The sequence below is a fragment of the Gopherus evgoodei genome, chromosome 1, assembly GCF_007399415.2.
Source record: "Gopherus evgoodei ecotype Sinaloan lineage chromosome 1, rGopEvg1_v1.p, whole genome shotgun sequence".
In the NCBI taxonomy this organism is placed as follows: domain Eukaryota; kingdom Metazoa; phylum Chordata; order Testudines; family Testudinidae; genus Gopherus; species Gopherus evgoodei.
The window spans coordinates 8,918,926-8,938,996 of NC_044322.1; the positions used below are offsets into that span (position 1 = coordinate 8,918,926).

General features: G+C 47.1%; 1 protein-coding gene across 1 annotated transcript in view; it reads right to left on the reverse strand.

Moving 5' to 3' along the window:
* The window catches only part of MAP6 (microtubule associated protein 6), a 61,701-nt gene extending 49,774 nt beyond the window's left edge, over positions 1-11,927 (reverse strand). Inside the window, exon 1 of the mRNA XM_030557491.1 lies at positions 10,541-11,927. Coding sequence (XP_030413351.1) covers positions 10,541-11,307 — 767 coding nt within the window. The 5' untranslated portion in view covers positions 11,308-11,927. The remainder of the gene's footprint in view (positions 1-10,540) is intronic.
* Positions 11,928-20,071: the final 8,144 nt, after the last annotated feature.

A 20,071-nucleotide genomic window follows, 5' to 3' on the forward strand; every position in this document is an offset into this window, starting at 1 on the left:
ATTAATGAAATGACATCTTCTGCAAGGTCCTCAGCCATGAACCCACCTCAGTCAGCTGCCTTCTTCATCCCAGGAATAGAAGAGGGAGGAAAGCAAAGCAGTCAGGGAGAAGAAATCAAGAGGGAAAAGAAAACCTGCAAATTGTACCACTGCAGAATCAGGGCCCTAGTTTATAAACATAGATTTTAAATAAATAAGTCCATTAAAATACAGTCACACAGCAAAGCCACTAAGACACGTACACAGACCTGAGCCACCATGTCTGATTATTACTCTTGTCCTCCCTTTCCCCGGTTCCTCTCCTTTGTTTATTGCTCTCTTATTGCATCAGGCCTAAAATCAGGTTGTAAGGCCCCTTGTGACTTCTGTTCTGCAAAGCACCAAGGCCCTGAACAAAAAAAGAAACATTCAAGTATGCAGTGGCTCGCACAATCAAAGACCAGCACAGCTGGGAATCTTCACAAATAAGTCACTGCTGATCCTGGGGGGGAGGGGGAACAAGAGGGGTTCTTCTGTGTGAAGTTGATCAGTACGGGTAACTGACTAGACAGACAGACGATTGGAACAGGTGGAATAGATTGATTTAAGAAAAGATGGACATACACCTCACATCTAATAACAACTTACTGGGTGTGCAGGCTGAAAAGTAGCAAGCAGCAGGAGAACCAGATGTTCTCTGCATCTTCATCATGGGAGATGCTGAGTGACTTAGTCCAAGGTCGCACAGTGAATAAGGGACTATACAAAGACTGGAGCATCAAATCATTCTCTCCCTCAGTTATATAGGTGGGGTGACCCCAATCCGCAGAGCCCTGATTGGCTGGGGATGGGCAGATGAGAAGCTGGCCTCTCCATCCCCCAGAGATGATTATGTTGACTCTAGCTTTTATCTGTGTAGCTACCTTCTCAACAGGATCATGGAAGGAGAAGGTGCAGTCGAGTTTCACTCCGAGATATATTGGAGTGTAATCATGTTGCACATTTAATCACAGAATGTTACTTTCAGTGTGTTTTTGGCACTCCTATTATCAAGATGAAACACACTTACTATTGTTTTTCCAGCGTTTGGTTTGAGCCTCCATTTCCAGAAGGATTGTTCCATATTTTGGAGGTCCTCAGTTAATGCTTTCTCAATGTCATGGAGATTTGATGCTCGGATTATCATGCAAGATCATGTCCAAATTTTCGGGATTTAGTTGGAGGCATGTCACTTACATAAATATTAAAAAGGGTTGATGCAAGTACAGAGCCTTGTGGTAACCCGTTGTTTCTGATACAGAGTGAGCAGGTCTTATTACCCAGGTACACCACAGGCATCTTACTCAGCATGGTCCACAGCAGGCCAAGTGTTTGGTAGCAAGGTATAATTTTAGCAAGTTTCAGCATCAGACCCTTAATCCAGACAGTATCATGCGCAGATGACAGGTCAACAAATACTGCACCAGTCTTTTGGGGGGGTTGGTTGGTTGGTTTTTTTGTTTTTTGTTTGTTTGTTTTTTGATAGCCAGCCTCAACGTGAGTTGTGAGTGCTGGAACTTGGCCACAACAAGTACGTTTTGGCCGGAAGCCTGCCTGTTCGACAGGGATAACTGGCTCAGAAAAAGGGTGTATTCTTTTGAGGATGATACATCCAAGAAGTTTATAGGTCATACATAGTAGAGAAATTGGCCTATAGATTCCCACTTCATCAGGGGGCTTTCCAGGCTTTGGAATGGCAATTACTATTGCCTCACACCAGATTTCAGGGATCCGTACTGTCCTTAAGGTAGCAGAGTACAATGTTGCTAGCTATTGTGGTCCTTTGGGGACCAGATGGTGGTCTGCCAGAATACTGTCAGAGCCTGCAGCCTTCCCTTTTTTCACCATGGAAAGTCCTTCTTTTACTTCCTCAACACTGACAGTGGAAGGTTCTCCTCGGGGATTGATGCAAGTGTTCTGTAGAGTTGTTGATACACTTCTCTTCTTGTGTGTTTATCAAGTGATTCTTGTGCTCTCCGCCAGTTTGGAGGCTATTGAGTTTGGCTGGTGCTCAGATGATGTAATTGCAGTGATTCTAATGAATCAGTGGCCTTTGTGGCCATTATACAGGTGGGGGATCATCAGCGTGCAAGACAGTCCTTATGCATGGTGGGGAACTGGAGTGAACAGCACAGAGTTTGTTACCCTGCCTGAGTATTCTCTATGCCTCTGAAAGCCCTAACTGCCCTGTTAGGGCAGTTTTTGGTCACAAAGGGGCTGGAATGGGGAACTCCTTGCCAAGCCACAGACTCCCTGTGTGGGCAGATTCCCTTGGGCATGCGGGCTTAGCCTACACTGTGACTCACTTCTCCATACGTAGAGAAAAAAGTACTTTTCTGCTTCACAGAGGCATTGTGAGAATAAAATCTACACATGACGCTGAGATGCTCCAACACTACAGAGGAGCCCATAGACAGAAGAGACAATTACTGGTATCCACTTAGTGCGGGTGTCTGAGTCAAATCGCGCTCCCTCTGCCAATCAGTGCAGTCCCCTTGAAGCCACTGGAGCTGCATGTGGGAGTGAGATAAGCAAGACTGCCCGTAAGGCAGTCAGTGATGTGCTGCCATGTGTGGTTTGTACAGCACCTCGCACAATGGGGCCCTGGTCCAGGCTCCTAGGTGCTATCGTAATACAGAGAAATGTGAATAAATAATACATCACGCCGACACGTGTTGTTATTTATTGTTTGTATTTCCACAGCCTCTGGGAGCCCCCGTCCATTGTGCAAGGGGCTGTACACACAGAACAAAAAGCCGGTCCTGGCTCCAAAGAGCTCTCAAACTCAGCGTTTGTGGGAGTAATTATGGGCTTGTCTACACAGGCAAAAGAGGGAGAACTTTTCAATGGTGAGCTAAATCAACTCAGCTAACACAACTGTAGGGAGTCCCCTTTCTGCTCTTTTAGATGAGCCCTGTAAGGGAAGGATGGAGGTGAAGGGGTGTACACGGGAGGGGGGGGCAAGCAGGGGCACGGGCTGCCCAATAATTGTCCAGGGCAGAGAACTCTGCAGTCCTCCCCAGAGCTGCAAGGAGGACAGTGAGCTCCAGCCAGAGCCAGGGCAGGGGGGAGAGAGAGGGAGGGGAGAGCGAGCTCCTGCCAGAACCGGAGGAGGGGAGCACAGAATATGCCCCCGCAAGGGGGTCAAAGTTAAATTTCTGCACACGTCCCTGAATTAAGATGATGTAGGCTAATGGGAAGTGTCCTCCACATCAATTTGTCTTATAGCTCTACCCGTTGATTCAGTCTTGTCCATTTGTACGTTCGAAACACTTTTTGTGAGTACGTCAATGCTGGCAGAAATGATTATCTAGCCATAACCTGGGGGAAGGGAGTGGGGAACAACTCCAACACGGGCTGGGAAACTAGGCCCCAAGCCTCACTTTAATTAGGTGTCAGAATTTTCATGACCAGCTCTCACGAATCCCCTCTAGCAGCCCCCCAAATAGCGTGTCACCTTCCTGGGCTTGATCCTGGTGAAATCCTCGCTGAGTGCTGTGGGAGTTGGGTTAGAGAAAGCAGTGCAGAATCAAGCCCTATTCCCATTGCACCCCTCTAACCAGAATATCATCTGCTACTGAATTTGTCATTTGCTTTTGGTTGGAGACCGGTTTCATGGCCTTAAAGCATCACATTACGCTGATCTTCAGCAGCAACAAGGACTGTAAGAAAATCTCTTAGGTCATCTGTTCTCTGAATACTGGCTGCCAGCCCCTGCCTGTGCATTAGCGCAGCTAAGGACAAAGAGGACAGGCACCAATATGAAATGTCCTTTCTGACCTGAATATAATAGTATTATGTTGAGCTTAGGGTCTGGCCTCTGGCTGCCACGACTTAGCTTTGCTGGAGGAGGATGGAAAAAGAACACAAGAAGCCACTTTCCTCCCCATTACACCCATGCAGACTCCAGGTATAACAGTGACCCTAGCACTCTTCAGGCATTGATGGGGAAGGGGCTAGCACTGCTACTGCTGCTTGGTCCAAAGGAGGCGTAGCCAACTGTTTGAAGGTGTGATCAGTCCCTGTACCATTGGCTATCCAGTGGTACAATGGGAAGGGAGCATTTCACCTTTAGCTGCCCTGTGCAAGCAATGCCCCCAAGCACCTCTGCTCAGCTGCTAAAGATCTGGTTCCATCCAGCCTCCCCTTCTCTACCTATAATTTGCTTTTGTGGGCCCGAGCCTGAAAGATGCTGAGTAAAGTTTTGTGCTGATGTCACTAGGGGCAGAGAAAGCCCGGCACCTGACAGGATTAGGGTTTAACTCCTTAAATTCAGGTGACTGGAATTCAACCATCATATTTCCTTAATGCCTGAAGCCCTCGCAGCTCATTTTAAAAACACTTTTCAGACATAGTGATTTACCTGATTTTTTTAATAAAGTTAAACATGAAACAAAAGAGCAGTTCAGCAATTCCCTTAATTTTTACACTAGTGCAAGTCAAAAGTGGCTTTTGCATCAGACACAACATTTAATGAGTGCATGGAGGTAAATTTTGAAATGTAAGGACCAGAGGGCAGGCACCTAAATCTGGATTTTATATACTTATCTAGCTGGTTGCATCATGAACAGGTGAAATTCACACACCTGTGTAGGGAAATTCACATGCCATGAGGTCCTAAGTGCCTAAATCAGCAGTTTGGTGCCTGAAACAGGTATTCACATTATGTGCCTTACTGTATATTGAGCTGTCTAAACTTCTGGCATTCAAGTTTGCAAACTGTGCCCTTAGTCTCTGGCACACTCTTATTTGATGTCTTGGCGGGAAGGGGGAAATTTAAGAGCACGAGAGACTACACACACAGCACGCTGCTTATGAGCGGAAAGCTTTTCAATAATTAAAAGGATTTCTAGAATTTGGCATTTTTTAAACAAGGAGTAACTCTAAAATATTTCCATATTAAACAGAGAACTAGAAATCATCTGGCAACTAGCACAAGCATCACTTCGGTATAAATGAAGAGGCGTGCAGAGAGAGAGAGACCATTTTATAGCCCACGCCCTTCTTGTGACACACTCCAAGGAGTAACAGGATTAAAATGAAAGCACAGAGAAGAGGAGTACCGGGCGAATACGTGATACCAAAAAGGCATAATACACTACAGACCTAAGGCTCAATCCTTCCTGCCCCTGAGGCCCTTCAATCAGCATTGATTCCAACACCTCCAGGGCTTTAAAGCTAGAGCCTATATAGCATATGCTGGACACCCAGACTGATAAAGGAATTAGGACTCGACTGGTAAAGATTCACTTCGCAAAACACCAAAAAACAGGTTCTGTAGCAGATTGCAGACTCACTGCCACAGCGCCTCCTGCTGGTCCTCCAGGAATTAGCTTGATTCCAGCACTCAGAGCACCTCCTGCTGGCTGGTGTCTCTCCTGCCTCAGGCCCTGTGTCCCTCCTGGACCCCGGTGTCCCTTTTCCTTGGGGTTCTGCCCACAGCAGTACCCCACGCTCTGGGTCTCCGCTCTCAGGGAAATCCCCAACCCTCTAAGCTCACCTTCCCTCAGCAGCTACAGCCAGTCATCATCTAGCCCCCTCTCTCTGGGGCAGACTGCAGTCTGTAATGGCCACTCATCACTGGCAAGAGGGTTGGAGCAGCTGCCTCTGCCTATCACCGGGCTGCGCCTCTGCAGCGCCAGTACCTCCTTAGGCCTTTGACAAGGCCTCAGCCTGAGGAGTTGCCAGGCTGGAGCTCCCCAGCTGCCCTTGCCCTTGCCCCTGCTTGGTTCTAGGTACCCTGTGCTCCACGGCAACTAAGCCCTTCCCACTCCAAGGCTAGAGAGAGTAACCCTGCTCCTCTCTTAGCACTTATATCAGGGCCAGATGTGGCCTGATCGGGTGTGGCCACAGCTGTGGCCCCTTTCCCATTCAGCCTACCTTTTCCTCCAGGAGCAGGGTAACTGCCCCGCTACAGGCTTATATGACAGATGGCAGCAAACAGGCTCCAAAGCAGCTTTTAGCATTTTGATGGTAAATAACTTCTTTCCAAAGGTAGAAGAACTCTACTATGGCTCAAGGATCTTGCCCTGTGTTCAAGAGGACGCACCATCTGCCGGGTAGCAGCTGGAGGCATTCCCCCTGCACAAGGCAAGAGCAGGCATGATGCCTTTACAAGAACAAGGGGGAAGTACAATCACTTGCAGAAGTTACTTCACCTGTAGAGGGAAGGTATCGCTTGTGCTACCCCAGTGATGCCTCCTGGCGCTAGCTAGTGTGAAGATGAGGCCATGGCTAGCCCCATTTACAGTGGTGATCACTCGTGTTAGCACTGGGCAATGCCTCCTGCTGAAGGGAGTGCAATCAGCTAAATTATCACTTCTCCCTGCATGAAGGGAGGGGGGCGAAGGGTGTCATCCTACTCCCTTCCAACAGCCTCAGAGAGCAGACATACACCTCTCTTTATTAAGCATACCAAACAGAATTGACCTGCTCAGACTTGTTACATTATATCCACTGCACCCTCAGAATTAGTCATTGCATCAAAATATTGACTGATCCGATTGAAAGATGCTACAATCAATTGCATTAACCTGTGCACCTGGGCTGTGATTCTCTGTATGTAAATAATCTAAATTTCCATTTACTCGATGTGGTAGAACAGAGAAGAGTCCGGCACTTTATCATGTCAGCTCTCACATGATTCAAGGACACCGTTTACCTTTTATTCCTACCATTAAAAAACAAGCAAGGAATGTCAAAGGCAAAAGCTATTTCTGCTTGACCTAAACAAAAACTAAATAAATAAAAAAGTCAAGAAAATCCGTAATTAAAAGGAACTAGTGATTTTTGGGAGCATCTTAAAGAAGTCTGATTTTTACAGGGCAGGTGCTCAGCACTTTCTGAAAAATCAAACCACTTTAGGGCATCTCCAGATGAGCCCCCTTAAATATTGAGGCACCTCAAACCACTAGTCACTTTGGCAAATCTTGGCCAAATACCATAGTTCCTTTGTCCTTCAAACTTCCTACTAGATATTTCACAATATAAAGGTCCTTAGTGTCACATGCAGAGCTTTGACATCAGCCGATAACAACTGGAGCCCTGATTCAATCCAATATCAGTCCCAACTCCAAAACAAATCCGAGGGGTCTTACTAACCTCCTTCCCCCACCAAAAAAAAAAGCCTGCTTAATTCTCAGACATTTCCTACAGGGATGTGACAGATACACATTAATTTCTGACTTTTGCAAATACTAGCCATAAACAGACATTTCAGATATCAATTTTTTTATTTAAACTTTTTAGGTTAAAATTTTGTTCACAAGGGTGAGCTAATTTGCAGGTGGCATGTTCATATCAGATTCTTTGGGCCTGTTCTGCTCTCACACTAGTACAGCTCCATTGACTTTGAAAGGTGGCACTGCTGCTTTATACGAATGTGAAAACAGAATGAGGCTCGCAGACATCATCATTCTTCATGGCAGGGTATCATTTACACTAGCGCAAAGTGAGGGTGAAAACATTGTCAGATAGGAGTGGCACTATTTTATACCCACGTTTACTCCTGGGGGAATTCTGTGCCACTTCGCATGTGCAGAGTTCATGTCCCAGGCAGATTATTTTTCTCCACAGAAAATACATTCTGCTGGAGAGGCGCTACAGTTATGCCTTTCTAGGGTGACCAGATGTCCTGATTTTATAGGGACAGTCCCGATTTTGGGGTCTTTTTCTTATATAGGCTCCTATTACTCCCCTACCCCCTTCCTGATATTTCACATTTGCTGTCTGGACACCCCTACACCTTTCTGCCACCAGAGACTTTTGTGGTGCCAGAACAGAGTGCAGCTGGCTCATCGGCCAGAGCAGCCAAATGCAGAGAGAGAAGAGGAGAGCCTGCTTTCCTCACAGTGCCCTGGCCATGGGGCCAGGTGAAGAGGCCTGGGATTTTTTGGGGGGACAGACAGAGCAGGCCATATGGGAATGCTGGGGGGTGAGAGACTGGGGATCAGAAAGGCTATGGGGGGACAGACTGGGACAGGAGCTGAATGGGAGTGCAGGACCACATGGGGATGGGGGGCAGCTGAGTTGGGATGCAAGGGCACATGTGGGAGAGGGAGGGGTGGCTGACTGGGGATGTAGGGAAACATGGGGATGGGGGGAGATGCATGGCTGACTGAGAGTGTAGGTACATATGGAGACAGAGGGAGGGGGTGTAAGGACACATGGGGACAGGCGAAGGAGGGCTGGCTGAGTGGGGGTGCAGGGACAAATGGGGACAGGAGCACATGTGCCTGATTGAATGGGAGAGACTAGGGCTCAGCCAGGGTCTGCAAGGGGGAGGCTCCCCAATTCCCTAACAATCCCTCCCCTCCCAAAAATACTTCCATACTTCTTCCACCCACACCCAACAACCGTCCAAGTTCACTCCCAGCATTTACTTCCCTCTCCCTGAGCTCCTCCATTATCCCTGACTTCTCCAAGCCTCTGTATTACTTGTAAGGGGTGCTGGAAATACGGTTCTGTATCGTAGTTTAAATGAATTATTACTTAAAGTTCTGTATGAATATGCCTAGTAAAGAATCTGTTTGTCAAGAAAACATTTCCTGAATCCTTTTTAGTTGTCTGCATTGTTACAGACATCTTGCTGACAGGTACTTTGAAATAAATCTCCAAAATAATTGAAATGAATGTGATTACATTGTGTTATTTTGACAAATAAAATATGCAGAATTCTGCAGAATGTTTCATTTTTTGGCGCAGAATTCCCACGGGAGTACGCTTTGCACATGGCTACATGGCTGCCAAGGTGCAAGGCAAAGAAGAATCAGGCCCAGAATTTTTAGCCTTAGTTCATAAGAAGGAAAAATCTACCCCGTCCATGATTTTCAAGCCGAATGCCAACTGCGCCTTTCACAACTGCAAGCAGAAAAATGGAGAAGCTAAATTATGTATACATTTTAGATTCACATGAATTGTTTCTCATGCTGCTATGTGACAGGTTTCATCTGCAGAACCCATGAGATGGGCTAATGAGTCACATTCCCTTTGCTAGAAACACCAACCATGCCTAATGGAGGCTGAGGGGACAGAAGAATTGCAACATTTATTTTGTCACTAAAAAGCCACCAGTTCTGCTCTCAGGACTATAGAACCCTAGTTTCCTCTGTCAAGGAAAGATCTGGAAAGCAGCATCAAGGAAAAGCTCTGATTTCAAAAGGAAATCAACGCTCTATTTGGGCCTAGACAATGCATGTATACTTCCAGCCTGCCACCTCTTTGTTACAGTTTGTTTTTTATTTACAATACATCATACTTTTTCAGCCAGAAACAAACACCTTACAGCAGCTACATTTCATTCTGAACCACAGGGAGGTCTATTTTCATGTGAAATCAGGCATCATTTGCCTTCTGAGAATCAAAAGAGAAAACCAAGAAGAGATGTTACTGGGGAAAACCTGCAGCTTATATGTGCTGAAACGTGTGATTCCCCCAGCCGCCAGCACGGTACTTCAACCAAATGCATTTAACACGGCAGTGACAAAACTTTGCCCCACCCACCAACTGCAGGATCCTGCAGGACACACCTAATCTGCATCAAATGAAGCCCATTGTGGAGGTCTGTTTTCATCCCAGATACCTCCTGCTCTTATGAAGCCGGACCAATGCATGCTCCCACCTGTAGACACCTTTGGATTAAAGGCATGGTGCAGGCTTTAAACTCCACAAGTTGCCTTCAGCTCACAGGCCATGCTTCAGCCCAGCTGATTTTATCCTGGGCTCCTATGAAGCCTCCAGCCCAAAGCCTCACTGGTTCATAATGGCTTGCAGACATAGTGTAAACGTGGCCAGCAGGCTTATTAGCCCAACATGTGAACACATACAGTTACAAACAGAGAGGAGGTGGAAATCAAAGGGAGATTTATTGGTGAGACTGCATTGGTGGAAGGAGCCCCCAGGAAGTTCCTGAAGCTGCAGACCAAGTGATTCTTATTGTGTTTAGCTAATAGGAAATGGTCACGCACACCACAGGGAGATATATCTGGGGTGAGGTTGGGGGAGGATGGAAGAAGATTTCCTTGGCTTCCCCTCGGAGAGGACACAGAGGATGGAGGAGGGACATTGGGCAAATACACAGAGGATTGAGGAGGGGCGTTGGGCAGGTGGACAGAGGTTGGGGAGGGCACTGGGCGGACACAGAGACGATGGAAGAAGGGTGTTGGGCAGCTGGAGAGGGCTAGGGCAGGGGGTTTGGCGGACACAGAGAGGATGGAGGAGGGGCTTTGGGCAGGTGGACAGGGGTTAGGGGAGGGCACTGGGCAGACAAAAAGAGGATGGAGGAGGGGCGTTGGGCACGTGGACAGAGTTGGGGGAAGGCACTGGGCAGACACAGAGAGGATGGAGGAGGGGCGTTGGGCAAGTGGACGGGTTGGGGGAGGACGCTGGGCAGACACAGAGAGGATGGAGGAGGGGCATTGAGCAGATGGATGTGGGTTGGGGGTGGCCCAGAGACACTAGCTTCTGGGCAGAGGCGCACAGAAAATGGGGTGCTGGGTAGGGGTATGATGTATCCGCCTCTCACCTGTAGGAGCTGCTCACCCCGGCTGCCGCTTCCTCTCTGATCTGCCTGTTGAGGGCATCCACTGCTGCTCGCCCTTTGGCTGCCTCCTGGGATGCCGAGAGCACGGGCTGCTGCTGCCCTCCATCCTCGACCACCTGGACCCTCTTCTTCTGCCCTTCCTCAGCCCTGGCTGCCTTGGGCTCCTCCTCCTTTGCCCTTTGCTCTGCCTCCTCCTCCTTCTTCTCCTGCCCTGGCTGCAGCTTCCTCCTCTTCTCCTGGCTGGGAGGTTTCTCCTGGGGGCCCTTGTCCGGGGCTGGCCCAGGGGACGGGGCTGGCTTGGGGATCCAGGGGTGGTCCCCTCTCTTGGGGATGGGCCAGGCCCGGAAATCCTTCTGGTACTGGCTCTCCTTCTCAAAGGGGGTTTCCGAGGGCTGGTACTCGCTCTTGGGTTTGCAGCTGGGCTCCGGCCGCTGCACCTTCCAGTGCTTGTAGTCCTGGCGCATCACCGAGTCGGCCAGCGGCTGCTGCCCCGGCCCAGCCTTGTGGTCCCCCCCAGCCGCAGTCGCCCTGGCAACTGCATCCAGGTCGCCGCCCAGGATGGAGGGCTGGGTCTCGATGGCAGAGGAAGGGCGTGGCGGCGGCTGCTGCTGCAAACCCGCCTGGGCCGCGGAGCTCTCGGTGGCCTCGGAGTATTTGGTGAAGACCAAAGGGACCGCGATGTCCGCCTTGTCCAGCTGGTTCCAGAAGCGGGCGATGCAGCACGCCCGGGTGATGCAGGGCCAAGCCATGGTGGCGCCTCACGCTCTCCGCGGCTAGGCAGCCTGGCCTGGACCCGCACACCCTGCAAAGAGCACCGCGAAGTAATCCACTCGCTCGCTTACTCCCCCGCCAGAAAGAGCCCCCGGCCGAGGGGCTGCAAAAGGAAATTCGGTGCCAGTGCAAGATCGGGGGAGGGGATAATCCGGGCTGCGGCGGTGCACGCAGCACTTCGGGGGGGAAAGCGGTGCCGAGCCTTAGCACAGTCCCTAGCTGCAAGCAGAAGGCTCGGTGCTAATCGCAAGGGGCCAGGACTCTGCCAGAGCCCAGCCCAAACGCAAGGCAAAGGAAATGCTGCCCCCAGCCCGCAAGCAATGGTCGGTCAAAGCTGCGGATTCCCCCCACGTCCTTGGCGACCTGAGGCAAGTGCAATCGCGCGGCAGCCCGGTCGGGTTTCAGCCCTGGTGCACGGCGGAGAAGAGCCCCGCTGCAAGGTCCTGCCTTCCCCTGGCACCGCGCCTCTCCCGGCGGGTGCTGCTGCGGCTCTCACGGCCGCGGCTGGAGGAGCAGCCGCCCCACAGCCATCATCTGAGCGGAGACCGGAGCATCGCCGCCGCTGCGGCTGCAGAGAAAAAAGCCCCACCCCGCCCCGCTGCCAGCAGCGCCGCGCAGCGAAGGATGCTGAAGAAGGGCGGGGGGGATGCAGAGAGATCACCTGCCTCCGCCAGCGCCTGCGGAGTGGGCTGGCCGCCTGTTAACTCTTCCAGTCCTGACCCCTGGGGCGGGAGGCGGGGCAGCCCGCCTGGGATGGGTGTGTGGCTGGACAAGCAGCAGGGAGATGTGATGGTCCCACCCATTTTCAGTACTAAAAAGCTTTGGACAGAGCCCCGCCTCCATGCAGAAGAGCGGTGCAGAGCATGAAGCAGCAAACAATACATTCATCCACTTTAATCCACCGTGGCATGCCCAGCTGTAGAGCCAGCGGGGAGGGGGAGAGAAAAGGAAGATTACCGACTATTAAAGCCTTAGGGTCTTTAAGAAAATCCAAATATCTAGAGCTACTTGCTTGCTGGGGAGATTATTCCAGTGTCCTATTTCTGGGTGTGGATTTCAGCGATCAAAATGGTTCCCCTCATGGAAAGTAGGGGAGAAAATCACAACAAACCTACCCAGATCACAGCGCCACCTTAAAGCAAACACTGTCTAGACGGGAGTTTTAAAAAAAACCACACACACACACCCCCAAAGCCCCACCATACACAACTCAGATCCTTGTTCTGTTTCCCTTAGGGAGTCTGCTTCCCTGCTTCCCCTTCCTCCACCCTCATTCAGTCTCCTCCTGTTTTTACAGGCACTTCTCTATATGGGCTACTTCGACCACAGCAAATCCTGTTATGCCACAATTTTGAGCCTGTGGGTATTTAGGCCCAGAGCTAAACACACGAATAAGCGTACACAACTGGGCTAAACCTTGGCAGGCTGGGGGCCTTGATCTGTAATGCTGTCCCTTCTATCTTCTTAGTCCCTGCTGGGTAAATAATTCCAAGAAATATACAATGGGAGAGAAAAAATAGCTAGGTTCATCCAAATGTCTTGCAATTAATGAGCAAAATATGATAAAAAAATGATTCTCCCCAGATAAGGTAAGTGTCTGAAATTTGTGGGGCTGCAGCAAAGCGTAACGTTAGCTGCTATTTGGTTACATTATTAATAGTAATGCTAACAATATTTTGAGATTGTAGGATTGACATGCTATAGTAGCAGAAAGTAATGTAGACATTCACAATATAGGCCCAGATACTCCAAGGTATGTAAGTACCTAACTACCATTTATTTCAATGGAGGATAGGCACATAAATACCTTTAAAGATCTGCGCCTTCGTCCTCACCCTCTGTAAAGTTGGATGACTGGTTTAAACAGATGTGTGTGTATAAATCCAACAGCTGTCCCTTTATCTACAGTGACTACCCTGTTTCTGCTTTTATATAAAGCACAGTTTAAAAGGGGGTGAGAAAGGAGTTTCCTCTTTGCTATGAATGAAATAGGAGGTTTTTCACCCTCTCTCATACTGCAATCAAGATAATTCCAAACCAGCCACAGGTCTCCACTACCTGGGTCTGATGAGTGTATCTCTTTTATTATGGCTTTTAAAAAATAATAGCTAGAGACATATTGCCCGGCCCATTGCAGCCAGATGAAAGCAGTCCTGTAGTTAAGGCTAATTTTTGCACTTGAAGCAGGGATTGTAAAGACAAGAGCCTCGGGGCAGACGGTATCTTTTAATTTGAAATTAGATGGAAAACACACTAGAAAGACAACAGACGATGGAAGGTGAGGTGGTCTGGGAAGAGTATTCATGGGGAGAGCACGAGGTAAATGCTGTTATTTGGATATACTCTGCACAAGCATAGTGCTTTGTACCCAACTCCCACCATGTTTTATAGAGGTGGCTGGGTTACTCTTGTTTTATAGACGTAGAAACTGGGGCACAGAGACAGGAGTTGATGTGTGTGAGATCACACAGTAAACATAGTGGCAAAGTGAGAACCAGAACTCAAAGCCCCTGTTGCACAATCTCCCACTCTAATCTCTAGTGTGCTTTGCTTTCTGCAAAGGCATGATAGTAGGTACCAGTTATACCAGATAATATTAATTCTGATGGCACCACCAATGATCACAAGTCAAGAAAATGCTACTTAATATCTCAGAAAAACAATAAAGTCACAAGGTTCTCTGGAAAAAAAAATCCTGCTGTTTGAACTTCTAGAATGCTTTTTAATAATATACTTATAGGCAAACAAATAATTCAATTTATCTAAGTCCTGCTACAATCATGTACTACAGCATAAAACCAATATGGATTTGAGATCTGCTATTCTTGGAGATCCCACATACATGCGCACACACATAAAATCATAGAAGTGTAGAAATGGAAGGGATGTCACTAGGTCATCTAGTCTAGTCCCCTGCACTAAACCATCCCTGACAGGTGTTGGTCTAACCTGCTCTTAAAAACTTCCAGTAACAGAGATTCTACACATCCCTAGGCAATTAATTCCAGTGCTTAACTACCTTGACAGCTAAGAAGTTTTTCCAAATGTCCAATCTAAACCACCCTTGCTGCAATTTAAGCCCATTGCTTCTTGTCCTATCCTCAGGGGTTAACAACAAATTTTCATTCTCCTCCTTGTAACAACCTTTTATGTACTTGAAAACTGTTGTGTGCCCTCTCAGTGTCCTCTTGTCCAGACTAAACAAACTAATTTTTTTCAATCTTCCCGCATAGGTCATGTTTTGTAGACCTTTAATCATTTTTGTTGCTCTTCTCTGGACTTTCTCCAATTTGTCCACATCCTTCCTGAAATGTGGTGCCCAGAACTGGACACAACAGTGCAGCTGAGGCCTAATTGGCCTGGATCAGAGAAGAATTTCTTCTGGTGTCTTGCTTACCACACTCCTGTTGATACAGCCCAGAATGATGATCTCTTTTTTTGCAATAGTGTTACACTGTTGACTCATATTTAGCCTGTGATCCATTATGACCCCTAGATCCCTTTCCGCAGTACTCCTTCCTAGGCAGTCATTTCCCATTTTGTATGTGTGCAACTGATTATTCCTTCCTAAGTGGAGTACTTTGCATTTGTCCAGATTGTATTTCATCCCTTATTTACTTCAGACCATTTCTTTAGTTTGTCCAGATCATTTTTAATTTTAATGCTATCCTCCAAAGCACTTGCAGTCCCTCCCAGTTTGGTATTGTCCGCAAACTTTGTAAGTGTACTGTCTATGCCATTCTTTAAATCATTGATGAAGATATTGAACAGAACCAGACCCAGAACTGATCTGAGTGGGACCCCACTTGATATTCCCTTCCAGCTCAACTGTGAACCACTGGTGACAACTCTCTGGGAACGGTTTTCCAACCAGTTATGAACCCACCTTACAATAGCTCCATCTAGGCTGCATTTCCCTGGATTGTTTATGAGAAGGTCATGTGAGACAGTATCAAAAGCATTACTAAAGTCAAAATATACCACATCCACTGCTTCCTCCCAACCACAAGGCTTGTTACCCTTATCACCTTATTATCTTGTAGGTGTTTGTAAAATGATTGCTTGATTATTTGCTCCATTATCTTTCCAGGTATTGAAGTTAAGCTAACTGGTCTGTAATTCCCCTGGGTTGTCCTTATTTCCCTTTTTATAGCTTGACACTGTATTTGCCCTTTTTCAGTCTTCTGGAATCTCTAATCTTTCATGACTTTTCAAAGATATTCACTAATGGCTTGGATAACTCCTCAGCCAGCTCCTTAAGTATTCTAGGAGGTATTTAATGAGGCTCTGGTGACTTGAAGACATCTAACTTGTCTACATAATTTTTAACCTGTTCTTTCCCTATTTTAGCCTCTTATTCCACTGGCATTCACTATGTTAGACGTCCAAGCGCTACTAACCTTTTTGGGTGAAAACTGAAACCAAAAAGTCATATCCAACCTAAACCTCCCCACTGCAACTTGAAACCATTACTCCTTGTTCTGTCATCTGCTGCCACTGAGAACAGTCTAGATCCATCCTCTTTGGAACCCTCCTTCAGGTAATTGAAAGCAGCTATCAAATCCACCCTCATTCTTCTCTTCTACAGACTAAACAGTCCAAGTTCCCTCAGCCTCTCCTCATAAGTCATGTATTCCAGCCCCCTAATCATGTTTGTTGCCTTCTGCTGGACTCTTTGCAATTTTTCCACATCCTTCTTGTAGTGTGGGGCCCAAAACTGGACACAGTACTCCAGATGAGGCCTCACCAAAGTCGAATAAAGGGGAATGATCACATCCCTCAGTCTGTCTCTTATTTCCATCTCAGACTCGATCCAGTGTATACATCTTTAATACACAAGGCAACACCTGCTCCCTTTTCCCCATCTTGTCCTTCCTGAGCAAGCTGTACCCTTCTATACCAATATTCTAGTCATGGATATTAACCTGCCAAGTCTCTGTAATGCCAACTGTGTCATACTTATGACTATTCACTAGTATTTCTAGTTCTTCCTATGCCCATGCTCCCTCCAGGTTCCAACCCTTCTCCCAGGTCTCCATGTTTTTAACTGATCTGTGGGCTTTTGTCTCCTGCCCCCATTGAACTTAATTTAAAACCCTCCTCACTAAGTTATCCAATCTGTATGCAAATATGCTTTCCCCCATCTTTGATAGGTGGACCCCATCTCTGCTTAACAGTCCTTCTTCCCGGAACAGCATCCCATGGTCAAGGAAGCCAATGCTCTCCTGGTGGCGCTATCCCCGCAGCCAGCCATTCACCTCCAAGATGCATCTGTCTCTGGCTGGGCTCCTACCCTTGACTGAAATAATCAAAGAGAACATCACCTGCATCCCCAATTCCTTACTCCTTACTCCCAGACCCCGGTAGTCACTTCTGATCTGCTCAGGGTCAGATCTCACAGTATCTTTAATGACCACCTGGAGGAGTAGCATTGGGTAGTAGTCAGGGGGCTAGATGATCCCCGACAATCCTTCCATTTAGTTATAGATATTATTGCTCTGTTGTTTCATATTTGTTGCCTTAAAAGCTATTGGTGTGATTAATTGCTATAAGTATAACAGAGATAGCGTGGTCCAGCTGATAGGTTACTAGACTGGGAGTTAGGGCTTGTCTACACTACTGCACAGGGTCGATCTAAAGATACGCAACTTCAATTACATGAATAGCGTAGCTGAAGTCATGTACTTAGATCTACTTACTGCAGTGTCTTCACTGGTGGAGTACCAGAGTCAACAGGAGAGCATTCAGCAGTCGATTTATCACGTCTATACTAGACGTGATAAATCGACCCCCGCTGGATCAATCGCTGCCCGCCGATAAAATAGGTAGTGTAGACAAGCCCTTAGGAACCCTTTGTTCTGCCTCCACTCCTCCCACTGATCTTGACCAAATCATATATCTTCTCACTCCTCCAATCCTTCATCTATTTAGACTGCAAAGTCTTCAAGTCAGGGACTGTGTCTCACTGTATGTTTGTCCAGCACCTCGCACCATGGGGCTTTGACCTCATTTGGGGACTCCAGATGTTACTTTAATACAAATAATTTTGCTACAATATTCGAAAGAAGCTTTAAAATATCTGTTGATCTTGCATTTCACATGTGTACAGCTAGCATCATTTTGCTTTACTTCTTAATAGGTCTGTTTAAAAAAAGAAGAAATAAAATGCTTTGTGGTATACAGCTAACCTTATCCTACATGAGATGTGGCACGACCACATACGCTGCAGTATTTACAGACAGAGGACGTTATAAATTCACAGCTTTGCAGACACCAGTTATAGCAAGAGGCTGTAATAAGCTCCATAATGAGACAATATCATAATGCCTTTGGTAAAGGCTGTTTGGTTTTGCAGTTCACCCCGCCCCTGAAATATAGCTGCTGATTCATTTTCAGACATAAGCTACAGAAAATAATTTAATCTCTTTCTGCAAGTAAAGTACATTAGCACCAATCAGTTGAATTGATTTGCTGGCTTTAAACCTCGCTCAGAAAGGACAGAAGTTTAAATAAATAAAATGCCTTATGTTTAAATAGCAGTGGTGGCAATATACAGGAAGAGCTTTTATCTTACGCAGATGGTGGTGTAATGATGGGAAAATACCAACAGTGGAAACAATTGTTCTGTGTAAATCATCTGAGTGGAATCTTGACCACAACTGACTTCAGAGAGGCCAGGTTTTCACACTTTACCTTTAGCTCTGTCTCCAACCTACTTAGGACCTACTGCTGCACCCACTGAAGGTTGCTATGGATTTGGATGGTGCAGCGAGGAAGGAGAGTCCTGTGATTTGTGGAGCAGGAACTTGAGCCAAGATCCCCCAAGTCCTAGACTAAGGAGATCTGGGTTTAATTCCTGGCTCTGACACAGACTTCCTGTGTCACTTTAGTCATTTAGTCGCCCCCAGTTCCCTATCTGTAAAATAGGGATGTAATAGCATTTTCCTACTTCATGTGGGTTCTGTGATAAATATGTTAAAAGATCATGAGCTGCTCAGACACTATGGTAATACAGGCAATATAAGTACCCAAGATAGATAGGGTTAGGTTTTTACAACATATGTAGAATACAGCATGGTTTAGTGGATAAAGCAGAGGACTGGGAGGACCTGAGTTTTATTCAAGATTGTCACTGATTTTTTGTGTGACCTCTGGTACTTCACAATTTTTCTATGGCAATTCTAGGCTACACTCACCGTCATAATATTGAGGTGACTTCGCCCATGCCTCAGTTTCCCCACCCTTAAATGGATGTAATAAACGTATGCCTACTTGTCATGAACTTGGAGCTCTTCAGATGAAAGAAACCATATCCATTAAGGGTATTATTTAACAGCAAACAGATGAATGTAGTCACTGAATGGAAGACTGGTGACATCTGACTGGCTGATGTACTGTGCATTAATGCTCAAGAAATCCCAGGAACAGCTAAATGTTGCCTAGCTCAGCTCTAGACGTTCCTCACTACCACAGCCAAGTCTTCATGTCACAGAGCTGCTCATACCTAGCTGGCGGGGGGTAATCCACTGCACCACTCCCTCCTGTCACCCAGCATCAGGGAAATCTGCTCCAGCTGAAGCTCTTGGAGAAGACAAAGCGCAGCAAAGTGGCCTCAGACCTGGGAGGCCTCAGAACCTCCTGCACTCTCTCATCAATTTTAGACACTCCTTCCCCAGCACACTGAGGCCGTGCATTAGGCAGAGTTACTGTGGAACATGACCATCATGCACTGCCTGACTCACATTATAGCTCTCTGAAGACATGAGCCTGGGAAAGAGAGGAGACATTCAGCCATTCTCCCATGGCAGCACCCAGTTCCTCCAATACACTGTTGACCAGGTGTTAGAACATAAGAATTACCATACTGGGTCAGACAAAAGGTCCATCTAGCCCAGTATCCTGTCTTCCAACAGTGACCAATGCTAGGTGCCCCAGAGGGAATGAACAGAACAGGTAATCACCAAGTGATCCATCCCATTGCCCATTCCCAGCTTCTGACAAACAGAGGTTAGGGACACCATCCCTGCCCATCCTGGCTAGTAGCCATTGATGGACCTATCCTCCATGAATTCATCTAGTTCTTTTTTGAACCCTATTATAGCTACTGCTTGGGAAGGCTCCAGCAAGGGTACTTCCCAGCTACTCAGGCATGCACCCCTTCTGGAGTGTAAACCCATAATTATATTGTCTTGCACTGCACAGGGAACTGTACAGTACAAGTTCATGAAATTTGCCCCCCCCCCAATGTGGAGAGGAATATACAACAGCTTTCTCCCCCACATTATGACTCCCACACACTGGTTTTAGATACAAAACAAGTTTATTAACTACAAAAGATAGATTTTAAGTGATTATAAGGGATAGCAAACAGATCAAAGCAGATTATCTAGCAAATAAACAAAAATACAAACAGTTTAATATACTACATAGACTGGATATGAATAGCAAATTCTCATCCTAAGTGATGACACAGGCAGGCTGCAGATTCTTAAGGGGCAAGCTGCACTTGCTTACAGCTTGGAATCCCCAGGTGTTCCATTCACAGGCGAAAATCCCTTTAGTCTGGGTCCAGCACTTCCCCCAGTTCAGTCTTTGTTCCTCAAGTGTTTCCAGGAGTCTTCTTGGGTGGGGGAGTCAGTGAAGAACCAAGATGATGTCACTCTGCTGCCTTATACAGGTTTTTCATATGGTGGGAACCCTTTGTTTCTAAGCTTGGTTTCCACACCAGTTGGTGGAAAAATA